At 41.4% G+C, this 24,244-nt stretch overlaps 2 protein-coding genes across 3 annotated transcripts in view; both read left to right on the top strand.

Moving 5' to 3' along the window:
- LOC125242349 (progestin and adipoQ receptor family member 4) overlaps window positions 1-9,117 on the top strand; it is a 91,036-nt gene extending 81,919 nt beyond the window's left edge. Inside the window, exons 5-6 of the mRNA XM_048151122.1 lie at window positions 1,159-1,299; window positions 3,759-9,117. Coding sequence (XP_048007079.1) covers window positions 1,159-1,299; window positions 3,759-3,824 — 207 coding nt within the window. The 3' untranslated portion in view covers window positions 3,825-9,117. The remainder of the gene's footprint in view (window positions 1-1,158; window positions 1,300-3,758) is intronic.
- A 137-nt stretch (window positions 9,118-9,254) lies between these two features.
- LOC125242352 (scolexin B-like) lies at window positions 9,255-22,104 on the top strand. Of its 2 annotated transcripts, XM_048151127.1 has the most exons (6): window positions 9,267-10,035; window positions 17,222-17,348; window positions 17,689-17,842; window positions 18,905-19,057; window positions 20,458-20,595; window positions 21,132-22,104. In XM_048151127.1, the coding sequence occupies exons 1-6, from the start codon at window positions 9,870-9,872 to the stop codon at window positions 21,297-21,299; spliced, it is 906 nt and encodes a 301-aa protein (XP_048007084.1). In that variant the 5' UTR covers window positions 9,267-9,869; the 3' UTR covers window positions 21,300-22,104. The 2 variants fall into 2 exon arrangements, with proteins under 2 accessions (XP_048007085.1, XP_048007084.1); XM_048151128.1 differs by lacking the exons at window positions 20,458-20,595; window positions 21,132-22,104 and adding an exon at window positions 19,116-19,498 and having other exon boundaries at window positions 9,255-10,035; window positions 18,905-18,970.
- The last annotated feature ends 2,140 nt before the right edge of the window (window positions 22,105-24,244 follow it).

Genomic DNA, 24,244 nt, shown 5'->3' with positions numbered 1-24,244 from the left:
TTGTGTATGAATTATAATATCATATCACAAGAAAGCTCATGTAATGAGAACATTTTGTAACATGCCTTCTAATTATTTTGACATAATGTAGGTACATACCACAGAACTTAATTTAGATAGAAGAAACAAATTCATATATTTGTATAGGGGCCGAGCGTGTCAAATTTTGTACTGAAGTTGATTCTTGCCTGTAATTTTAAATATGTCTCAGGCTCTTGATTGTTCATAATTTTTGTGTTGTTGCAATTGAATATCACGTAACGAGGCATTTTTTATGTTTTGGTTGACTTCAACTTACAAAAATTGACGCCCGAAAGCTGCAAGCTGCGAGTAAAGACGGACAACTCAGTGGATTTCACTGAGTTCATTTGACACGCTAAGTAGATACGTTTGCTTGATCTATGGTATATATGACATCTGTGGTACATACATATTATATTCTTCAGTATGTGGATAATATTTTAATGGCATTCAACACATATGTGTATAACTCTTTTACGGCCCTAAACTTCATATCAGAGGGGTCAAGTGCATTAAACGCCAGAACTTATAACGTACTTATTTATCGTCAGAGAAGCAATAGGCGAGACGACTAAAAAAACTAATTAATCCGTCAGTTAGATTATCAAAGAATTTTAGACACGTATTTTTTCTTTTTTCTCGTAAACGAAAAATTACGAAGGTATAGTGCGTTGATGTTATGCGTGAAGTCACGCCTAGGTACAATTTTTACTTAGAAGTGACGTCACAAGCCCCCACTCCGGAACTTTGATGCTCTATATCTTTGTATTTTTTCATTAATTAGAAAAAGCGAAAAATATGTGATCAGTACTTTTGGACGATCTAACTGACGGACTGAACAGAATGCCACTTTTTTATGTAGTCGTCATCCCTATTCCTCTTGTCTGATATTGTATTTATTTTTGTAAATTCAGGGTCAGAACAGCAGATAAAAGACATCAACGAGTCAACAATTTTTAGTACATACAGACAGAATGTAGTGCAAATCCTTTATAGCGTTATCTATTTTTGTTAGTCTCTTTTGTTGTTGTTGTTGTGTTTTGTTTGTTGTTGTTTTTGTTTGTTAGTCGATTGTTCTGTTTTACACAAAAAATCTAAAATTTTTACTAAAACAAGATATGCATTCTCCTCTTTCAGGACGCAGTGTCACTCGGCGGCGGCGTGATCGGCGCCATGCACATCCCCGAGAAGTGGTTCCCGGGCGCCGTGGACCGCTGCCTTAACTCGCACAACATCATGCACGTGCTGGTCGTGCTGGCCGTGTACTCCATGCACCAGGTGAGTCCCGGCGCCGTGCATGCTGCCTCGACTCGCACAACATCATGCACGTGCTGGTCGTGCTGGCCATGTACTCCATGCACCAGGTGAGTCCCGGCGCCGTGCACGCTCGCTCGACTCGCACAACATCATGCACGTGCTGGTCGTGCTGGCCGTGTACTCCATGCACCAGGTGAGTCCCGGCGCCGTGCACGCTCGCTCGACTCGCACAACATCATGCACGTGCTGGTCGTGCTGGCCGTGTACTCCATGCACCAGGTGAGTCCCGGCGCCGTGCACGCTCGCTCGACTCGCACAACATCATGCACGTGCTTGTCGTGCTGGCCGTGTACTCCATGCACCAGGTGAGTCCCGGCGCCGTGCACGCTCGCTCGACTCGCACAACATCATGCACGTGCTGGTCGTGCTGGCCGTGTACTCCATGCACCAGGTGAGTCCCGGCGCCGTGCACGCTGCCTCGACTCGCACAACATCATGCACGTGCTGGTCGTGCTAGCCGTGTACTCCATGCACCAGGTGAGTCCCGGCGCCGTGCACGCTGCCTTGACTCGCACAACATCATGCACGTGCTGGTCGTGCTGGCCGTGTACTCCATGCACCAGGTGAGTCCCGGCGCCGTGCACGCTGCCTCGACTCGCACAACATCATGCACGTGCTGGTCGTGCTGGCCGTGTACTCCATGCACCACGTGAGTCCCGGCGCCGTGCACGCTCGCTCGACTCGCACAACATCATGCACGTGCTGGTCGTGCTGGCCGTGTACTCCATGCACCAGGTGAGTCCCGGCGCCGTGCACGCTGCCTCGACTCGCACAACATCATGCACGTGCTGATCGTGCTGGCCGTGTACTCCATGCACCAGGTGAGTCCCGGCGCCGTGCACGCTCGCTCGACTCGCACAACATCATGCACGTGCTTGTCGTGCTGGCCGTGTACTCCATGCACCAGGTGAGTCCCGGCGCCGTGCACGCTCGCTCGACTCGCACAACATCATGCACGTGCTGGTCGTGCTGGCCGTGTACTCCATGCACCAGGTGAGTCCCGGCGCCGTGCACGCTGCCTCGACTCGCACAACATCATGCACGTGCTGGTCGTGCTGGCCGTGTACTCCATGCACCAGGTGAGTCCCGGCGCCGTGCACGCTCGCTCGACTCGCACAACATCATGCACGTGCTTGTCGTGCTGGCCGTGTACTCCATGCACCAGGTGAGTCCCGGCGCCGTGCACGCTGCCTCGACTCGCACAACATCATGCACGTGCTTGTCGTGCTGGCCGTGTACTCCATGCATCAGGTGAGTCCCGGCGCCGTGCACGCTGCCTCGACTCGCACAACATCATGCACGTGCTTGTCGTGCTGGCCGTGTACTCCATGCACCAGGTGAGTCCCGGCGCCGTGCACGCTGCGCTTGACTCGCACAACATCATGCACGTGCTGGTCGTGCTGGCCGTGTACTCCATGCACCAGGTGTGAGTAAGCATAAGGATATCTCAAATATCTTTGTTACTCAAGAAATGAGGCGTAAATAAAAGATACTCACGAGCTGCATTTTTACATATTGAAATATGTAAATAGGTAATCCCATGTCGTAAAAGTGCGTCAGTAATCTCTACCCACGTTGGAGATACCAATCATAATGCTCACGATCATGCGTTTGTATTGATAATTGAAGTCACGAACATGTTATACGTTTTCCTTGCAAACTCCGGTCAATATGTGAACAAGTGGGTATGCTAATTTGTATTATGTGTGATTTACAGTTAGTAGTGGTATGGAGTTCCGAGAAGCTCTTAGGTTGCGAAGGTTATTTAGTTTATATCCAAGAATCCGAGATGACTCGCGGAAACTAGGACAGAGTAGGTAGTAGTAGTCCTTGTTGCACTAGCAAGTAGGGTGCATGGGGGTAATTTCGAAAGTCACATAAAAATCACCATTATATCCATCATATCAAGATTCCCCTTCCGAAATTACCCGAGTATTTCTTTACTTCGTATATGGGTATATTTCCTATATTGTATTAATCCAGGTCAGAAGTACTCGAAACCGACGAGCGTGTATGAGAAACGTTATGAAAGTGTGTGAAGCGAAAGTGGTTTGTCAGGATCGTAGTAAATGGAAATCCGTGATCTCTGCCTACCCCTCTGGGAAACAGGCGTGATTGTATGTATGTATGTATTAATTCTCATAATATATATAAGCTAGGTAAACATATTATAGTTTGCGCTTATCGCTACAACGTGCCTAATTAAGTACTCAACTTGAAGTCTCCTTGGTTAGCTCGAACGCTCCTTCCAAAGAAACATACGCAAATAAAAATAAACAAATCGTATTTCAACGGAAAGCGTTGTGGCTGGGCCTATCTCTCCCGTATGCGGCGTAGTGTGCCTCGGGGGCATATAGTTATTTGATTAAAATATTGTAGAAAGAGGCGTTATACAAGCTTAATGATTAATTACATTGCAGGTGACGACGCGCGACCTGGCGTGGATGTCGCGCGTGGACTGCCGCGCGCCGCTGCGCACGCTCTGACCCGCCGCCCGACACCGAGCCTCCTCGCGATTCGCCTTCTAAGGGACTCTGCTGCAGCCGACGCGACGACTTCAGTCTTCAACTTTATTACCCGTGGTAGCTAAGGGCCAGCTCTTGTGGTTTTATCCGATAACGTCAAGCCTCGGACAGACAGAGCTCGACCTTAGCCGAACTCACCAACTTTGAGTTAATTTCGAGTGTGCACGGGAAAACGTTCCACTTTGTCGATTGCTATAAAGCAAAGTGGGACGTTTACTAAATACAATCACATTTAGGTAATTAATTATGGAACATTGTGCGGTTTGCTCCAGTTGATGATTATGGTCGCGGCTATATAATTGTACTAAGATTCATTTAATACACGTAGAAACATGGTTAAGCGTTGTTCAGCTCAATAAAAATACTGACGAAATTTATTGTATCTTTATCACAGGATTAATGCGATAATTCCGCGAGCAAGAACGCTCAGATCCAGACCGATAATTTAGATAATATTTTATTTAATATTGGTCTCTAGTATAGAGATAATATATCAGTTATTTATTATATCATTGAATAGAATCGCGTGTATATTATAGGTTGCAGGACTATTTCTGTGAAATATTGCGTTGCGTGGCTGGTTGACGCTGCTAGGAAGTTTGTTTTTAGCGCCCCGATGTAGCGAACAAGAGAATCCTCTTGACTTCGTGGACGTATATTCTGGGCAGTAACAAGTCTTGGGCCAGTCAGCTACTCTACTGTCTCTGTTGCTATCCAAAGCAATTTTTGTAGTCGGGCAGGTTAGAAGTAAGCCAGTCTTCGGTATTTGTGATATTTTGTATCTAGAAAATAAAATACTCGTACCTATGACTTGAAGAATGACTTACCTTACTGAACTTCGAACCTTATTGACTTTTACTATGAGATTGAAACTTCACCATGGGGTAATCATGTAAGTAGTTATCTAATTTGTCCAAGGAATATGGATGCGCGGATGCCGTCAGCTATTTACGAGAATGTTCTTTTTCCACTTAACAAGCGTAATAAAAATATCTGTACCCAGCTTGCAGTGTTGACTACAAAAGGGCCTCCGTTAGCTGGCGCGGACGCCCGCCGCGTGCGCACGCTCGCGGATATCCACCAACAATAAGTAAAGGTTGACTGGTAGAGAATACCTCACGGCATTAAGTTCGGTTTTTGTACATTAAGTTTGTCTTTTGTGCAATAAAGTTTAAAAATAAATAAAGTCGGTCACATGCGACCACGCCATTTAACGCTGCTCTTACAGTCTCTTATTAGACGAGCGTCCGTTCCGGGTCCAGGTAATCCTTGTTAGCTAGCGGAGGCCCTAAGGGTCCCCCCACATGCCGCGAGACGCTAGATGTGGGGGGACCCTAAGGAATAGAATAGACGTACCTACAGATTACAATTCGGGCCACATCTGAGCGCCTGAAGAGTGGATATTTTTGCAGAAGCACTGACATTCAATTAATTATGTTTGAAGTGCGGCTATTCTTTTTTAATCATTACGTATTACTAAATGAGATAGCCATTGGACACCAGTTTTAAAATTTCATAAGCTAACTATATTCTGCAATGTATTTTTTCACAGAATACGTACTTTGAAAACATATCTAAAGTGTGTGTACAAAATTCTTTGCCGTCATATTGTTAAAATTGCATAAAGATAACATAGTGCAAAGTCGCTGATAGGGGTCGCCTTATGTTGTATAGCTTTAGTGAAATTTGTTCACTCGTGCCATACGGTCTCCCCCTGGGCCGGACCATACGACCCGCCTTGCTGCCATCGCTTAGTTTGTTGTTAATGTATGTATGTTTGTAACGAGGGCAAGTATCGCAACTGACCGAAACAAGCTCGTCCTTGTCACGGAAGATTATACTGTTTGAGAATTCCTCCACATCGTGACGCCTTAGGAATTGGTAACGAAATGTGCATTAAGAGTATCAAGGTTGTACAAATAATTCCAAACACTAGGCATTCTTAAGCAACCGGTGATTTGTATAAATACATATTGTAGTAGACAATATCACGGCCTACGAATTCGGATTTAGAATAGATTGCAACGTTGATAGTTAGTTTTTCGAATAATTTGTCGAAGGTACTTTCCAGTACGTACGTACCTGTGCCGAAGCCACTTTTAACAATAACTAGATCTTTAAAAATAGGTAGATAGCGTTTCCTCGTAATAGTTAGTTAGAAGTAAGTTTGGGACTTGGCGAATTTTTTCTGCAAATGTGTAGGCAGTCGCGTCGCGGGTAAACGTATCTTGTGATGCCTGGTTCGCGTACGGAAAATCATCTACGATAGGAACGTTACTAAACTTTTCGCCGCCATTGACTTTATTTTAAATTAAAGGTGGTAAAACCATTATGTGCCCTACACGGCTCTTGTCTTGATATTTTACACACTTTAATACTTATTTCATTGACGTGGCGGCGAAAAGTTCATAATCGACCTCTGCAATAATTGTCGTCGTCGAAACGAAATAAACAAGTGACTAATATGCAGCGCCGGCCCGTGCACTTGATCAGGGTAGAGCGAGTTTGAGTTTCGGCGCCCTTGGTAAGAAGTATTACGATATATGCAGATAAAAAATCGCGAGCGCAGCGAGCGCGAAATTTTTTTCATAGTAATGCCGTAATTTAAAGATTATCGCAATACAAAACTATTTGATTTCATCATACAGGTACGAAAGGGACAGAGGGTTGAACTTTCTCAGTCGCACCCTAGTATAGTTACGTGGGACTGAACGTTCGTTGCGTAAGAGCTGAACCGAATGTTCGGCCGAATATTCGTATTCGGCAAAGTCCATATTCGGCCCATCTCTAGTAGAGACTAATGTAACTGCACCACCTACCGGTAGGAATTTCAGATTGGGTCGACCGAAGCGAAAAGATGTAATTATATTGTAACGCTTGAAATTGTATTCTGATCGACGTAGACAACGTGGACCTAATTTATACGATGAACGGACTCAAGAAGTAACGGAAAATCGTTAGGATATGCTATCTAATCAAATAAGAATAAATAATATTCTTGCCCTTGGGGTTACGCACCTACCTAATGATTTTCATCACACTTGTGAGTAAATAAATATACCTAGGGATGACTCTTAATTAGGCCGGGCTGCGTTCAGTTCCCGCCGAACCTCCCGTCGCTTCGTGTTTTATGGAAAACATCACGTCACGTGATCGCCGGCCGCCGCCCCGTGTTAAATAAAGTAAAGACAGATAGACGGACAGACTGCTAATGACCAACGTTTAACTAATGAGTTGTTCATCCAATAATTAACATTCAGAAAAATAAATATTGTGTTACTCCCTTAGGAGTAGTATTAATTTAAGTACATAATACATATATAGTAGTAGCTGTTGCTTTAAAAGTTTTCAAGTGCTTTCAGTTGGACAAGGACACGCCCGGTCATACCTCATACTGTAACATCCTACACGACTTCAACATATATAAAGCGGGTTTTAATGAGAATTAGTGCAGAATACGGCTGCTGCCAATGATGCGCATAGTTTTTAAGAATTACCTACAATAAATTCATACATTTCTATTCACTCAATCTGTCCTTTCTAGAACATAGCTTTAGATTACCCTTTTCAAGGTGCCAGGTGTACCAGTGATCTTACTACCTATTCCTCAAGTTCATATTATGTTTTCTGAAATGAGAAAATTATTACGAAAATGTGTACTTGATACTGTATGATAATTCACTTAAAGATTGTTTAGAGAGGACCGTAGGACTCGTCTGTTCTTAGTTATTTTGGTTTCGCCTGCCGAGAAATCTCGTCTCAATTGTTTGGCGACATTGCATATGCATAATATGAAACTTATACATTTTTTAAATTTAATATTCCCCTTATATGCAATATTAACTCTTAATTATATCGGTTCCAAGCTTATGACAGGATTGACATGAATCACGGTGAACAGCCAAATAGCTCACCGCAAATATAAGTTGTAAAATACCAAGCACCGAGAAAGCATATTTGAGCCCAGTAGCAGATCGTAGAGTTTCGTTTTAATGTTCCTGACTGAAGTTCAAGTTACTCGGCGGGTGGAACCGAGCCTTACGACATTGTTATAACCTAATTCTTTCAGCGACCAATGAGCGGTATATTTTTGTATTATATCGGTGTTGTTTGCTTCGCTGCTTCATTGCAAGTGAGCATCGCGGGTGAATTAGATTACCTTCGCTAGTTTGATAGTTTTAATCCAATAAACTAGTCGTAACATGCAGTAGTATGAGTAGATAGGTAGATTACAAGCAATAAATAATAGACAAAATATTGTTGAGAAATTTGACAAAAGTAGCGGAAAACATTAAATAATTATGGTACTTACCTACTTTACATAGCAACTGTTGAAATTTTTTACCGCAACTTTTGATAGAAATCTACTTTTGTCAAAGATCTGTTGTTTTGATTATTAATTTAACATGATGGTAGTAGTTACATAAATTGAAAAGTGTACTTGAAATTTTTTACTAGAAATTAGAAGAAACGCACCGCTGTTATGCCGTTGCCGGCATCGATATTCATTATTACTTAGTATGATTACTTATTTATTGTAACATCATTCATATTTTTGAAAAGCGATATGCCCACAACGTGTTTACAATAGAATAGCCATAATAGCATTTATTTTTCTGTATTGGTACTTACCTCCTCTACTAGATGTTGATACCTTATACCTACTTACCTACCTACTTATTTTTTATCTTCGTCCAGTTATTAGACTATTAATCTTTGAATAGTATTTTTAAGAGTGTTATTTAAGTTGTTGATATTAAAGTACCTACTTCTTGTGAAATTTACAAATTATCTCGCCTAAATATCAATTATTTACACGATTATTATATCATTAACTTAATCCACGTTTTTATAAGTAGGTGAGTTGTAGAGGCCACTGAAATTGTTTCGGTCGAGGTTATTGAGTGTTCGCCGACGATACCCCCGGTGCAGGGTGCACGGTGCCCCGGTCGCCCGACTCCCGGACCTGCATAATTATGGTTTCCGTAGATGTTTGAAGGATGGTATTTTGAATAGGTTACGTTAATTAAATAGTGAATGTAGAGTGATATTCAAGAGCAATATAACAGTATTTAGTATATTAAATATACCTCTCATTTTACATGTTTCGTTTATTTGGCATAACGGTTTGTATCTAACAATAACGCGATCCGTCTCGGATATTTTACCTAGTTGTAAAGATCTATGATCAACGTCTCAAATTGTAGCCATTGACGAGAAGGTAAACCTATGAATTAAATTTTATTTGACTCAATGTTGTCTTTTATTTGTTTTACCTTTTTGAGAACTTAACATTTTGTTTTAAAAACCTACATATTTTTGTAGATATAAGTTATCGAACAAATCAAATTCGCATTTTCTTTAATGTATGATATTATCTTTATTCTTACTTTACAATATCGGCAACCGATACTTTAATTACATTCAAATTAGGTACGTTCTGCTCAGAGGTATGAATCATAATGCGATTGGATTTCATCGATCAGTAATTTCTTTGGCTTTAAAAGTGAAATGACAGTCAATCAATAGTAGACATACCTGAATTTATGTCGTAGGTACCTACAACGTTATACAATAGGTATATACATATTGTAGAAAATTATTATATGGATTCATTCAGATAAAGTTATGTATACAACTGTGCACAATTAGGCTTTAAAACATCTAATTATGAAACTCTCATTTCGGCTCGTTCCATAGAACAACACATAAATAACAACTATTAGTTTATTGTAGATATTAGGTAACCTTTCCTTTTGCTTGCTGAGAAATGTCAAATCAAGGAGGAAGCGCATCTAACCCTTTATTTGCGGTTGTAGACACAGTTTTCCCTTGGGCTTGCCTGACATGCAATCGTAAATAATTTAACTAATGTGGTTTTGTATAAAACGAGTACAAAACCAAAGTTCAAAGCACCAAACAATTAAATGACAACTAGGTACTCCCCAATAACAAGCTATTAAATATGCATCTAATGATCGTAATAATTTATATAAAGACCCAGATATGGTCAGGTTTATTGATAGTTTAGTGAGGATGCATGCGCTGGTAGGAGTGTGCGCGGTGCTCTTGGTGGGCGCGGCCCTGGCGCGGCCGGGCGAGCAGCCCGCTCCCGCCGCCGGCGCCGCCACCGCCGACTCCAGCCCGCCGCCGCCGGAACTGACTAAAAACCGTAAGTAACTTCAATTATTAACTTAACACTTTCAATGAATCTAATTTCTACCTTAAGGTGGTAGCAGCGGGTCACATTCAATTTTGGAATCGCAAACAAGTCGGCATTGCAAATACATTCATATTCATTCTTGAAATAAGGATGAAATAGATATTTTCTTGAAGTAAAGATGTAAAACAAATGTAACCATGATGATATATTCTACTCATGAAGCAAAGATCGATCGGTTTAATATAATTCGATGGAACTTATTAAGCACACAATGCTAGTAATAAAATAGGAACCTGTTTCCGGATCCGTTGTGGTTGATGATCAACACAGACAAGCTGCATACGATGGGGTGATTGTACCTACCTACTAATTACTGACTACCTAAATAACATAAAATAAGACCATTTGATTGAAGATCAATTTATAAGCAATTTCCAAGTCCACTCAAAACAGGTATTCTATTAATTTAGGATGCCATTGAGTGACATGTTTTAGCAAACCAAGTATTTGGAACAATTAACGGAACCTTTAAATACCAAAATCGATATTAAAAACAACCATTTTGCATTCTAATGATCAATAATGATTTGAAGAATTTATATTTAAGAGGCCGAGCGCTCGAAGACAACGGACCTGCGTTTGATCGTCCGGCGCACCTAGCTTTCGTAAGCAGCTCGATAGTTCCGAGAAGTGCCGTAAACTGCGACTAAACAAATCTTGATCCTTTTTACACCTTATTCAATTTTAGCATTCGACATGCTTTTCATATGATTTTGGATTTTAAGTTATACGTGAAGTTTGTTGAGAGTTTGAATTATTATTATATTTTGGGACCAGGATGAGGTTCTGGTTCTCATGATGATGGAGTCAGGCAGGAGATGTTCAACAGAACTGCTATTCTACTTATCATAACTCCACCATGTTTGGGCTCATTAGATTTGGGCTGATGAGCACCATCGATCTAGATGAGGTCCAAGGTCTCATGATGGAGTCAGGAGGTGGTCAACAGAACTGCTATTCTCCTCATCATAACCCCATCATGTTTGGGCTCATTAGATTTGGGCTGACGAGCACCATCGAACTAGATGAGGTCCAAGGTCTCATGACGGGGTCAGGAGGTGGCCAACAGAACTGCTATTCTCCTCATCATAACCCCATCATGTTCGGGCTCATTAGATTTGGGCTGACGAGCACCATCGAACTAGATGAGGTCCAAGGTCTCATGATGGAGTCAGGAGGTGGTCAACAGAACTGCTATTCTCCTCATCATAACCCCATCATGTTTGGGCTCATTAGATTTGGGCTGACGAGCACCATCGAACTAGATGAGGTCCAGGGTCTCATGATGGAGTCAGGAGGTGGTCAACAGAACTGCTATTCTCCTCATCATAACCCCATCATGTTTGGGCTCATTAGATTTGGGCTGACGAGCACCACCGAACTAGATGAGGTCCAAGGTCTTATGACGGGGTCAGGAGGTGGCCAACAGAACTGCTATTCTCTTCATCATAACCCCATCATGTTCGGGCTCATTAGATTTGGGCTGACGAGCACCATCGAACTAGATGAGGTCCAAGGTCTCATGATGGAGTCAGGAGGTGGTCAACAGAACTGCTATTCTCCTCATCATAACCCCATCATGTTTGGGCTCATTATAAATATGTGGAAGGTCGTTAATAATAATAAATGTTTTATTAGGGTACCCCTACATGTAAAGAGGGGGCAGATATTTTTTTTCATTTCAACCCCAACGTGTGATATATTGTTAGATAGGTATTTAAAAATGAATTAGGTTTTACTAAGATCGATTTTTGATAATTTTCATATTTTCGGAAATAACTTTTGAACCATAATGTTTAAAAATATGAAAAAAATCACAAAAGTAGAACTTTACAAAGACTTTCTTTGAAAATTTGTTTTGAACTTTATAGGTTAGTTTATGAGAAAAATACGGAAAACTACGGAACCCTACACTGAGCGTGGCCCGACACGCTTTTGGCCGGTTTTTATTTTATTTTAATACTTTTCTGTGCTATTCATACATAGCCACCCTAGGGGATTCAGTATTGACAGCTTCTTTTTTTTCTTTCTGCATATATTTGTTTCCGCTTTTAAGTTTATTGTAAATAAGACTGCTTGCACTTACATTGAGATTATAATTACATAATGCTATTAAATTAAATCTAATGAAGCGTTGTTTTATTTCCTAAATCTCAAAACCCTTTAAATCGAATATGTATAGTAATGAGCAAAAATTTTACCGCAGGCTTTCCAAACCGACGATGCTTGATCAGCTACTTTTAGAACGAACATGTACACCGTGTCCAATAAGTCCGAATACTCACATTTTACCTCAGTTCTAAAGATATAGGGATCACAGGCCATCAAATTCTTATTTAAACTGAAGAGTATATTCCTTTTAATAAAATACAAGCACAAAGTTCATGAAATTTCCGAAGTGTCTAAGAAAAACAAAGAGGTAAAGTGCCAACAAAATACTTGCTCGGCACGCAGGTGACGAGTTATTTTTTATAAGCAGAATCTGTATGTGATAAAACAGACGCCACGTGTCCAAAATAAACTATTATGGGTACCGAGGATAGATAACGTTCCGGGAAACTAGAAAAATGTGCCTAGGTTCCAGAGCTCACCATCGGCCCAGGTGTGGGATGCAGTATGTAAGCGAGGTAAACTACCTTAAGTACTTACAGATAAAAGCGTTAAAATCAACGTTTTTTTCTTTAAAACCAATGTTTTGGAGAAAAAAATGCCTTAAAGTTAAAAAGGATGCTTGGGAATGAGTATCATGTGTCCCAACAAGACGCACCTCCAGCACATTCGGCAAATGGTATTCTAGCGTAGTTTCAGACTAATTTGGCAGTTTTTTATCCGAAACATGAGTGGCCACCCAGGCCTCCAGGTTTAGGCGTATTAGACTACTTTGTATGGTCATACATGCTTTGAAGACTAAATTTTTATAAAATCATAAACCTAGATCATTTCAAAAAGATTATTGAGAGTATTTGGGATGAAATGTGAAGAAAACGGTGCGTGCCGCGTGTGATCCGTTTGAGAAGCGTTTGAGGCTGGTAAACAAGTTAATGCTGGAGTTATTCCAAAACATTTGTTGTGAATGTAGTAAATAAGAGTGCCATTCATAAAATATAATAATAATGTAGTAACTATTTGTTCATTTTGTTTTATTGGCTATTTGTGCTGTATTCAAACTTATTGGACACGGTGTACATATTTTGATTTTCACCCTTTAAAATGTTTCGAAGACGCAACGTTTTGCAAATTTGGTCACGTCATGCACAGTTAAACTGTGGAATGAATTGTCGCCAGCGGTATTTCCGGACCAATGCGACCATCAAACCTTCAAGAAAAGAGCGTACATCCATCTTAAAGGCCGGCAACGCACCTCCAACACTTCTGGTGCTTCTGGTGTCCATGGGCGGCAGTGATCGCTTACCATCAGGCAGCCTATCTGCTCGTTTGCCTCCTATCCCATAAAAAAACGTTTAATATTTTTTAAGAAAAAAAAAACCGCCGCCTTTCGGGTTGTGGTGAAAGCTACTTGCGAATGTTGGATTATGTAGAAATGTGTAGGTATTTTTTAAAACTGCTTTTAATGCTTTAATTATTTGATGGCAACACAAATAAATATACGTATAACGCTAAGGTTTGAGGAGTTTCTCAATTCCTCATGAATCCGATTATAAGAAATCGAAGCTTGACAAACTTTGACTTGAAAACTCAATAATTATGCTTAACAAACATAACTAAATAAATGTCACTGTTCTGAACTTAAATGCATGCTTTTCTTACAAAAATACCAAAGTCACTATGAGTGTGCCGTTCAGATTTGAGGAGTTCGGTTCTGACCATCATCAGCAGTTCCACTGCACCAAATGTCACTGTTCCGGACGTAAGTGCATGCTGTTCTTATAAAAATACCAAAGTCACTATAAGCGTGCCGTTCAGATTTGAAGAGTTTGGTTCTGAGTGTTCTGACCATCATCAGCAGTTCCACTGCACCAAATATCACTGTTCTGGACTCTGGACTGGACGTAAGTGCATGATGTTCTTATAAGAATACCAAAGTCACTATAAGTGTTCCGTTCAGATTTGAGAAGATCGGTTCTGATCTGACCATCATCAGCAGTTCCACTGCACCAAATGTCACTGTTCTGGACGAAAGTGCATGCTGTTCTTATAAAAATACCAAAGTCATTATAAGCCTGCCGTTCAGATTTGAGAAGTTCCGTTCTGGCCATCATCAGCAGTTCCACTGCACCAAATGTCACTGTTCCGTACCTAAATGCATGCTGTTCCTTTAAAAACACAAAAATCACCATACGTATGCCTTTCAGATTCGAGGAGTTCCCTCGATTACTCCAGGATTCCATCATCAGAACTGGGTTCTGAGAAAAATGGGACCAATCTGTATTCATATACATTCAATATTTTTTTTTAATCGGTCCAGTAACAACGGAGATATCGAGGAACAAACATAAAAAAATGAAAAAAATAAATAAACATACAGACGAATTGAGAACCTCGCCTCAAATCTCTCAGATTTGAGGCGACGGTTAAAAAGTGACACATCATGAGCAGTTCCAATGCACCAAATGTCACTGTTCTGGACGTAAGTGCATGCTGTTCTTATAAAAATATGAAAGTCACTATAACTGTGATAATTTCCGAAAATATTAATATTATCAAAAAACGATCTTAGTAAACCCTTATTCATTTTTAAATACCTATCCAAAAATATATCACACGTTGGGGTTGGAATGAAAAAAAAAAATCAGCCCCCACTTTACACTTTACACTAATAAAACATTTTATTCCATTTTTCATTTTTGCACTTTGTTGACGTGATTGATATACATATAGTTACTAAATTTCAGCTTTCTAGTGCTTACGGTTACTGAGATTATCCGCGGACGGACGGACGGACGGACGGACGGACGGATGGACAGACAGACATGGCGAAACTATAAGAGTTCCTAGTTGACTACGGAACCCTAAAAAACAGAAATCACTATTAAACTATTCTCTAATTTCAAGTTCCTAACTAAAATTTTCCTAATAAAAAAAAAACAAATTGATCCCGCTACAAACTTTCACCCCCTTTTTCCCTCTACTAGGGGTGTAAATTTTCATAATCGATTCTTATCTCTTCGAAATTTTGTTAATGCAATCTATACAAATTTCGACTTTCTAGCTTTCGTAGTTTCGGCTCAGCGGTGTTGGTTGTTGAATCAATCAATTAGGAAACCTGAATTTATATACGAGTATGTACATGTAGACATTTTACTACATTCATATACCTTATTTACTACTACCATACCATGAATATGAAATTAAATAAAGAGTCCCCATATAAAATTGAAAATTATGTTATTAGCAATTTAATTCAAAACTATCAAGATTATTCGTGTCTGCGTTGAAACGCGCGTTGAGTTGCCGGTGCTCGCGTACCGAGCGCCAACGCCATCTATCGATGGCCGTTTCGTGAAATTGATGAGCGCTCTAAGGAGTAAGGGGTCTGCGTGGCCCGAAGGCCAGAAGTCAGTGATTAGTGTTAGAAGTATGAGTGAGGCAATAAATGTGAATGTGACACTAGTGATGTTGTGTGTGCTGGTGACGGTACGCCGGGGGACCCTGGCGCGACCAGGTGTCGATGCTACCACCACTGACGGCACTGACTCGATTTCCACGGACGAAACTGAAAACCGTTATTAACTTCGCCAATGTACATATAGATATTTACAATACGAGTGTAGTCCGATTGTGATGACGATTTATTCTTAAATCGGTCAGCTTAATTTCGGTCTGTCCCTTTCCTCCTGTGAATGACGTAGAAGTCGACTGTAGCATATGAGTTCAATTGTGGCATGGGGTGGATTATAACTTCATCTATGGATTAGGATTAGTGATAGGTCACTGCAATAGCACAATTTCGTTTTTTTTAGTAGTATTTTGGTAGTAGGTACCTACGTAAATAGTAACTATGTAAGTAGATATCATCGCAATGTATACACCTCAAATCAGTTTAATGTGACTTGAATATGAGTGACTCATTAAAGTTAATTATTACCTTCTTATGTCACTACTGTATTAAATTTTTCGCTTAATTAAAATGTCAATAGTTTGATAATCATTCATGAGTGGAAAATGCCAGAATTTTGGTTAAACCGGTAGAGGTAGACAATAATCCTGCTCTATAGAGGACTAAATCATTATAGAATCTAAGAATATCACGGCCAGATACAGAGCTATATAAATAAAGGCCTAGGTAAAACGAGAAGCTTACTTCGATAAAGGCCTACGAAAAGAAAAAAAATCGGGGTGGCAGATGCCACGAAATTTCACGTTGTACTATTTGAATTTATACTATTTATACCTACTTAATACTTATTCATGATTGTCATATTTGCTATGCAGGATCTTGGTCTGCTTTAGCAATTATAGCATACCCACCTTAACAAGGGACTTGTGGAAAAGTAGGTCACAGATGAGACAGCTTATTTTACCTTTAGGTCCTACCGGTCCTCAAAATTAATAATATTTGAAATTTATACAGTACTTTGAATTGGGCATTATTTGAAAACGACTGATTATTTAAGCAAGTAAAATACAAATAGTGTACGTGTAACATTTAGTCTCGCCACAGATATTCCGAATCCCACGGTCATGTTGCGCATACGCTCCATTGTTGTGAATGTGACAAAATCTATCGATAACCAGCCGAGCGAATAATAGATCTTACTACGCGCACTCATTTCTTGCAAAATACACCATTTGGTTATTTTATTTGTAAGCATTTCCATTTCTAAGAAAAAAACAATGATATATAATCAATCTCAAGATTAGGGAAAACAACGTGCAGTTTAACTAGGAAATAGTAAACTCTTAAAAACTACCTAACGTCAATGTCAGTTAATTAACTGGCCCGCCCTAGTTTCTACTATAAATTTACTAAGAGCAAGAGCTATTAAAAAGCATTAAATAATGACTGAAGAAATTACTTTCTAACAGTATTTATGTACCACCTGTAAGGATGCAGTAATAATTTCCTTTTAACTGTATCTTTACTGCTACAAATTTACCTATAACTCTGGTATAAAATTACGTTCAATATAATATGTATCCCTACCCTAACAGTCGATGCCCGTCCAACTTACAGCTATCCCCAAACCGAAGAACGACACGGCAGCGGCGGCGCACCGGCGCGTGCCGTCCGCCGTGCTGTTCGGCGGCACCTGCGGCGGCTCCGTCATCAGCGAGCGCTGGGTGCTCACCGCGGCGCACTGGTCAGTCTAACTACACGTGCCCTACCCTGGCTGGTCCTCACAGCTGAACGACACGGCAGCGGTGGCGCACCGGCGCGTCCCGAGCGTTGGGTTGCGCGCTCACCGCGGCACACTGACCATGTCTCTCATTCTTCCTTGTTCCTTTGCGTTATGCCAGCTATTGTCGCGGCTCATAGAGAGCCCGGGGTCCACCTTGATATAGGCACTACATATTATGACAAATAAATCAAATCACACAACGAGTTATAAAATATTCTGCACAAGATTGACCAGTTTATACCACGTCAATACACAAGGATTAAACCGGCGTGTGGCAATAAATCAAATACTACATTTCCAGCACAATCTTCTCGTCGGCGGACTTGGTGGTGGCAGGCACGGGCCACAGCCACGACGACAGCGGCGTGCGCCGCTCCGTGAAGCGGCTCGTCGTGCACCCGCGCTTCACCGTCGGCCCCTACTGGCTGCGGCCTGAGGACTTCAACATCACCCAGGTACCATCATTTTCTTATACGTATACTCTACCAAAAAGACGGCTTATTGTAAAATCTGTGCGGAAAGAGAACAGCAGGCTCAGCCAAAATCAAAATCGTTAACGCTCTGTGGCGACTGGCGATGGAAACGCAACTGGCTCTGTCGCACTAATACGGAAGAGCAATAAAAAAGCAACTACCTACCTACTTACGACACGCCAGGTGATTTTGGCTAGGCTGACTGTATTGGTTGAATACAGAAAACCCTCTATGATCACTCCGCACAGACTAGGCGCGAAGGATGGACTTTCCATAGAAACTATATATGTACCTAAATGTTTTTCGGGGCCTTTTCTACTAAAGTAGCTAGGAAGTGTACATTATGTATGTAGTTCGATGAACAATGTTACGTTCGACACAAAAAAGGGTTTTTCCTAACTGCAAAATTATCTACCTACATTGGTCGGTACGACAAATCGGAGCAAAAAATGTGTGTATCCGGTTCCTTAGTAGGTATAAGTGCTTTTTTTTGCCTGTAGAGCATATAGATAGATAGATAGAATACTCTTTATTGGCACACCTCAGTAAAAGATACAGTGGAGACAAAACAAATGATTATAAATAGAGGCAGACAACAGGCGGTCTTATCGCTAAAGAGCGATCTCTACCAGACAACCTTTGGGTAGCGGAAATAACAAACATAATCAAAAAGAGTAGGTGCTTCGAAATAAAAAAATCATAATTATTCTAATGTCTAACACACAAATTGAATAAACATACACTTACAAGAGAATATAAATAGACTTACATAAACATACTTAAATAGTAATATACAACAAGCCAGATATAGAGTATCAAACCAAAAATATACAGCAATCATACCAACCACAGAGTAAATATAGCAATACGATCACTAAGGGAGAGATAGATAATGTTCTTTAAGCATTTTTAGCATATAATATGTAGATACCTATTTTATTAAATAATTGATCGTTGAAATAAAGGCCTCTAAACTTAACTTGTAATTAAATAGTATATTAACCATGAATTAACATAGATTTATTTGATTTGGTTGTTTATCAGGTGGGCGCGCACTGGGACTTTCTGCTGGCGGAGCTGGACGAGCCGCTGCCGCTGGACGGAGCGAACATCTCCGCCGTGGCGCTGGACGACGAGGGCTACCTCCACCACGGCACGCTCGTGGCGTACGCGGGCTACGGCGCGGCGCACCATGGCGTGAGTAACTCACAGTTGGTGCTTCATCAGGCTCCTGCTGTTTCCAGACGGAGCGAACATCTCCGCCGTGGCGCTGGACGACGAGGGCTACCTCCACCACGGCACGCTCGTGGCGTACGCGGGCTACGGCGCGGCGCACCATGGCGTGAGTAACTCACAGTTGGTGCTTCATCAGGCTCCTGCTGTTTCCAGACGGAGCGAACATCTCCGCCGTGGCGCTGGACGACGAGGGCTACCTCCACCACGGCACGCTCGTGACGTACGCGGGCTACGGCGCGGCGCACCATGGCGTGAGTAACTCACAGTTGGTGCTTCATCAGGCTCCTGCTGTTTCCAGACGGAGCGAACATCTCCGCCGTGGCGCTGGACGACGAGGGCTACCTCCACCACGGCACGCTCGTGACGTACGCGGGCTACGGCGCGGCGCACCATGGCGTGAGTAACTCACAGTTGATGCTTCATCAGGCTCCTGCTGTTTCCAGACGGAGCGAACATCTCCGCCGTGGCGCTGGACGACGAGGGCTACCTCCACCACGGCACGCTCGTGGCGTACGCGGGCTACGGCGCGGCGCACCATGGCGTGAGTAACTCACAGTTGGTGCTTCATCAGGCTCCTGCTGTTTCCAGATGGAGCGAACATCTCCGCCGTGGCGCTGGACGACGAGGGCTACCTCCACCACGGCACGCTCGTGGCGTATGCGGGCTACGGCGCGGCGCACCATGGCGTGAGTACCTCACAGTTGGTGCTCATCATGATGCAGCGAACATTTCCGCTGTGGCGCTGGATGCCAAGAAATGCCTCCACCACAGCACGGTCGTGCTATGCGGGCACGACCGTGCCGTGGTGGAGTAATTCACATAAGTAAGTAGACTAATTCAAATAACACCATGGCGTGAGTAATTCACAGTTCGTGGTCAGGCTGCTTGTTGCAGTTAGAGTATCCTCTGTGGTCTGGACCTCTGCCGTGGCGCTGATTAAAGAGGACTACCAGCACTAAACTTGATCATTTTAGTTCCCCCACTATGAACGGTGTCAATAGGTATAACGTAATCGTAGTGATTTAGACCGCTGGCAATACAGTGTAAAGGCGAAGAAAAGCCTAAAATGTCTAATTATACTCTCAGTTAGATTGAGGTTTTAATCTTTAAGCCTTACATGAAATGCGAAATAGCCGGTTCCGGTAGTCTTAAAACTAATTCTAGGGTTAAGAATTTCACCACCCCCTTTCCTCCCGTGGATGTTAAAGAAGTTCGACTGTGGGAGGGATGACTTCAAATGTGGTGTAATAAAATCCTTAATTGCTAAGAGTATCTCAGAAACTTAGGTAGTGCATAGGTACCTCTAATAAGCTTGAGTTTATGTATGGATGTTATACCTAATAAGAAGAGTTTAATTCCAGGAAACGATGCGCGAAGAGATGCACCTCATGGAGCTGGAGACGGTGGACAACGCCGCCTGCGCCAGCATGGAGCAGTTCAGCTCTGAAGATATGTTTTGCGCCAAGGGCCGGCCGCCCAGGTTCGACTCTGCATGCAACGTGAGTATGCGAATTTCCACTTAGTCATAAAATTCACTTTCAAGAATAACTGCTACGGTAAATACAGCAATATTCGGTTATAGTGTAAGGGACCGTCCACACTCAATAGACGCATGTCCGCCGACGCGGAACGGACGTCAGCGCCACGCCGCCTGAATGTAATTTAAAAAACGTCTCCTCAGTACATTTTGTACAAGAAGGACGTAAGACGCGCCCCCAGGCGGCGCGGCGCGCGCCAAGCGACGCGTCGCCTGGGGCGCGCCAAGCGACGTCCCTTGCGCGTCCCTTGCGCGTCCTTCCTATACAAAATGTACTGAGGAGACTTTTTTTAAATTACATTCAGGTGGCGTGGCGCTGACGTCCGTTCCGCGTCGGCGGACATGCGTCTCTTGAGTGTGGACGGTCCCTTAGTTATACCTACCGTTACGTACGTAGTAGGTACCTTTCAGTCTGCGACAGCCATAATAGGCTGGGCTACCATTGAAATCGCCAGGTGTATATTGTTTTAGGCGCTACCTATATAAAAATGCTTTCAGGGTGACAGCGGCAGCGGCTTGGTGACGCAGGGCGAAGGTCCTCGGAGACTAGTGGGTGTGGCGTCGTGGGTGGAGGACGACGCGCGCGAGTGCGCCCCCGGCAAGCTCGTGGTGTTCTCGCGCGTGTCTGCCGTGCGAGACTGGATCAACCAGGTCACCGGCATATAGACTGACCTACATAAACACTACCAACTCATATGAATTGAAACATCTATATTATGAATATCATGATGAAAGCAATATCGCGTAACTGCGCATAAGTTTAGTATTACATTCGATGCGAAGTTTTGAACGTGGTCGTATTTAATACCCACGAGAGTATGCTATATAAATGTCACCTATAATGTGTGAAACCGTCAAGGATGCAAGTGACAAGAATGCAACAATATTACAACATAATTAATTTTAATTGTATATTCTGTGATGGTGATATATATTTCTAGCTAATACAAAAAACTTAGCCTAAGCCTAACAATCACTTTTTAAATCTGCTTAAATCTTAAATGTACGTAGCTATTCTACCTAAACCTATTACCTATTATTTAAGTACCTAGTACCTAAATGAGTCATTTCAACCATTGAATAAAATAAAACCTTTTAAATAAAAAGACTGACGAGTAGGTAACTAAATAAATGTGAACGAAGAATAGAAAAACACTATTGTTTGTGCTTCATTGGTTCCAATAAAATTTTATACCTATTAGCAGAACAACACGTTCCAAGAGCTAAGCATATTGTAACTGCATAAAATTAGCATTTTGTACTTGGAAAGAAATACGTTACCAGCATCCTTAACAGATGTCATGCATGCATCTTATCTGCTGCCGTTTCCTAATTTCCTATAAAAAGACTAGCCATTTTTCCAAAAGAAAATTTTTTTTTTTTTTAAATGGGCTTACTCTTGACCACAGACTAGCCAAAGGCAAAGACGTGGCCTACGATGGAGTGAGCTCGCCCAGAAGATGCCTGTTCACTCTTGGCGGCGCGTCTTACGTCCTTCCTATACAAAATGTACTGAGGAGACGTTTTTTGAATTACACTCAGGTGGCGTGGCGCGGACGTCCGTTGCGCGCTCCGAGACACGCGACGTTTAAGTGGGAACGCTGGCTAAGAGAGTTGAGTTCATGAATAAAATAATACTCGGTGTAAACTTGAATGAGTTTTACTTACTGCATTAACCATGAGATAAGGTATAAAACATACTACTTTGTTACTCCAAAGATATGCTTAAAGAAATAGTGTTATTTTGTGAGTGTCCATAACTGGAACCGGAAAACTGCGTACCTACCTACCTCCTACGATGGACAAGGAACAATTTACGAAACCAAAATTGAAAGGAACAATCCTGTTAAAATAACCCAAACTAATTTTATTTGGGGTATATAATATTGACTCATTGAGTATCAGTTGGCTTTAAAAGTGAAATTTCAAACTCTTAAATAAATTCTAATTTCACTGTCCATAATGGGGGATCCATTACTGGAGAACTGCCGTCCGTGATGATTGGAGAAAAAACACCTCGTTTTAATTTGTTAACTACCTTTGAAGAAACCAATAGGAGTATCTATTCTGCAATACGCTTGAAATGTAAAAGAAGGATAAGACATTCAAGTTTTAACACGCTTAGCGGTAAAATTTTACATGTATCAGTGAAATATCAAAAATAGCTAAAATTTTATCTTAAACTTTCCATGACTGGGTCTGTTACCTTAAATAAGTACGAAAATAAAACAAAAACTTTTGTTGATGTCAATTTTTACTACCAGATACTTACCGGTTCTGAACAAAAAAACCTGTGACTTTACTCCGAGAAGGAAGGTCGACTCGACTGTGACTACTGACTATACATTACGCCTGAGTAGTAAGCCTAGCCAAGAATACAGTAGATCCGTGTCGCATCGTTGTCCTAGTTATAAATGTCTCTCGCTCTATCGCTCTTCCGTATTGGAGAGACAGAGCCTGTTTCGCATTTTCTACAGCTGAGCGTCAAAGATAGCTTCGGTCGCTCTGATCGACGCCTGATTGGAATTCCCTACATTATCAGAATTAGCGACTATAAAGTTCAGTTAATTAAACGACAGCATTAAAGTTGACGTTGCACGTTGCTGGCAAATATATGTTTGAAACATTTCCCATCAGATTAATTAGTACATTAAGTTTAACTAACATAAACATTAGTCACCACTTACGTGAGGTTGAGATTGTTGAGAACCTCATTCTTAAGTCTTACTGTTATTAAGACGATACGGTAGGGGTCAATTTTCCATACAAACGCTCTCGACTATTTCCTCCCTGGTTTTTGAAGATAGAGCAATGATTTTTTCAACACAAATTGTTATTATTTTTATCTGTGTCGGACCGTTTTGATTTTTTTGATATTCTGCTTTTTAAAGATTCTAGAGCCAATCAAAAAATTCCAAAAACGGCCTTTTCCATTGTGGCGCAAAAAAAGGTGTGATACTCAAGATTGGTAACAATTAACCAAAAGAGCGAAACGGTCCGACATAGATTATTTCATTGTTATTCAGATTCTCAAATTTCGTTCCGATTGATTAAGTTTTGAAGGAGGAAAGAGTCGAGAGCGGAACCTCGATTTTAAAGATTTTTTTGAAATATCTTTTGACTGAGTTGTTCTTAATGGACAATTTTTTTTTCGATAAATCTAGTTAATAACACTTGTATATTTAACTAAAATTCCCAAGTTGAAAAGGGGGCTCCTTTCCATTTTAGCATTTTCGCTACCGTATCCTCTTAAGTTAGGTCTTTCAAAAAAATTTTAAACAAGAGAGAAGTTTTTCTAAAAATAAAAATATTTAACATGCTCCGTGAAATACTTGACCACTTATTACTCTTACTTTTATGTTATACTATTTTATAGTATATTCTGTGGTTATATGTTGTTGTCTATGTTTTTTTTTTAATTGATCAAAAAGCTATATACCATCAGGTCTAGAAGCTTAAATAGCGTAACGACGTGGTGACAAACATACCTAAATAAAAAACACGGTATATTTTAGTTACCTACCTAGAGGTACGAGTACCTATGATGTTATACCTCTCACTGCTAGGTACAGGACTCCTCTTTTACAGCTCGGGATATCGGCCCCACGATA

The sequence above is a fragment of the Leguminivora glycinivorella genome, chromosome 2, assembly GCF_023078275.1.
Source record: "Leguminivora glycinivorella isolate SPB_JAAS2020 chromosome 2, LegGlyc_1.1, whole genome shotgun sequence".
Taxonomy (NCBI): Eukaryota; Metazoa; Arthropoda; class Insecta; order Lepidoptera; family Tortricidae; genus Leguminivora; species Leguminivora glycinivorella.
This window is presented reverse-complemented; position numbering and strand designations above follow the sequence as displayed.

Excerpts from the sequence above, each read along its gene's own strand:
- LOC125242352 (XM_048151127.1), top strand. The coding sequence starts at position 9,870 with ATGGTCAGGTTTATTGATAGTTTAGTGAGGATGCATGCGCTGGTAGGA. Across the intron at positions 10,036-17,221 it reads GCCGGAACTGACTAAAAACC|CTATCCCCAAACCGAAGAAC; the intron begins GTAAGTAACTTC and ends TCCAACTTACAG. Across the intron at positions 17,349-17,688 it reads GTGCTCACCGCGGCGCACTG|CACAATCTTCTCGTCGGCGG; the intron begins GTCAGTCTAACT and ends CTACATTTCCAG.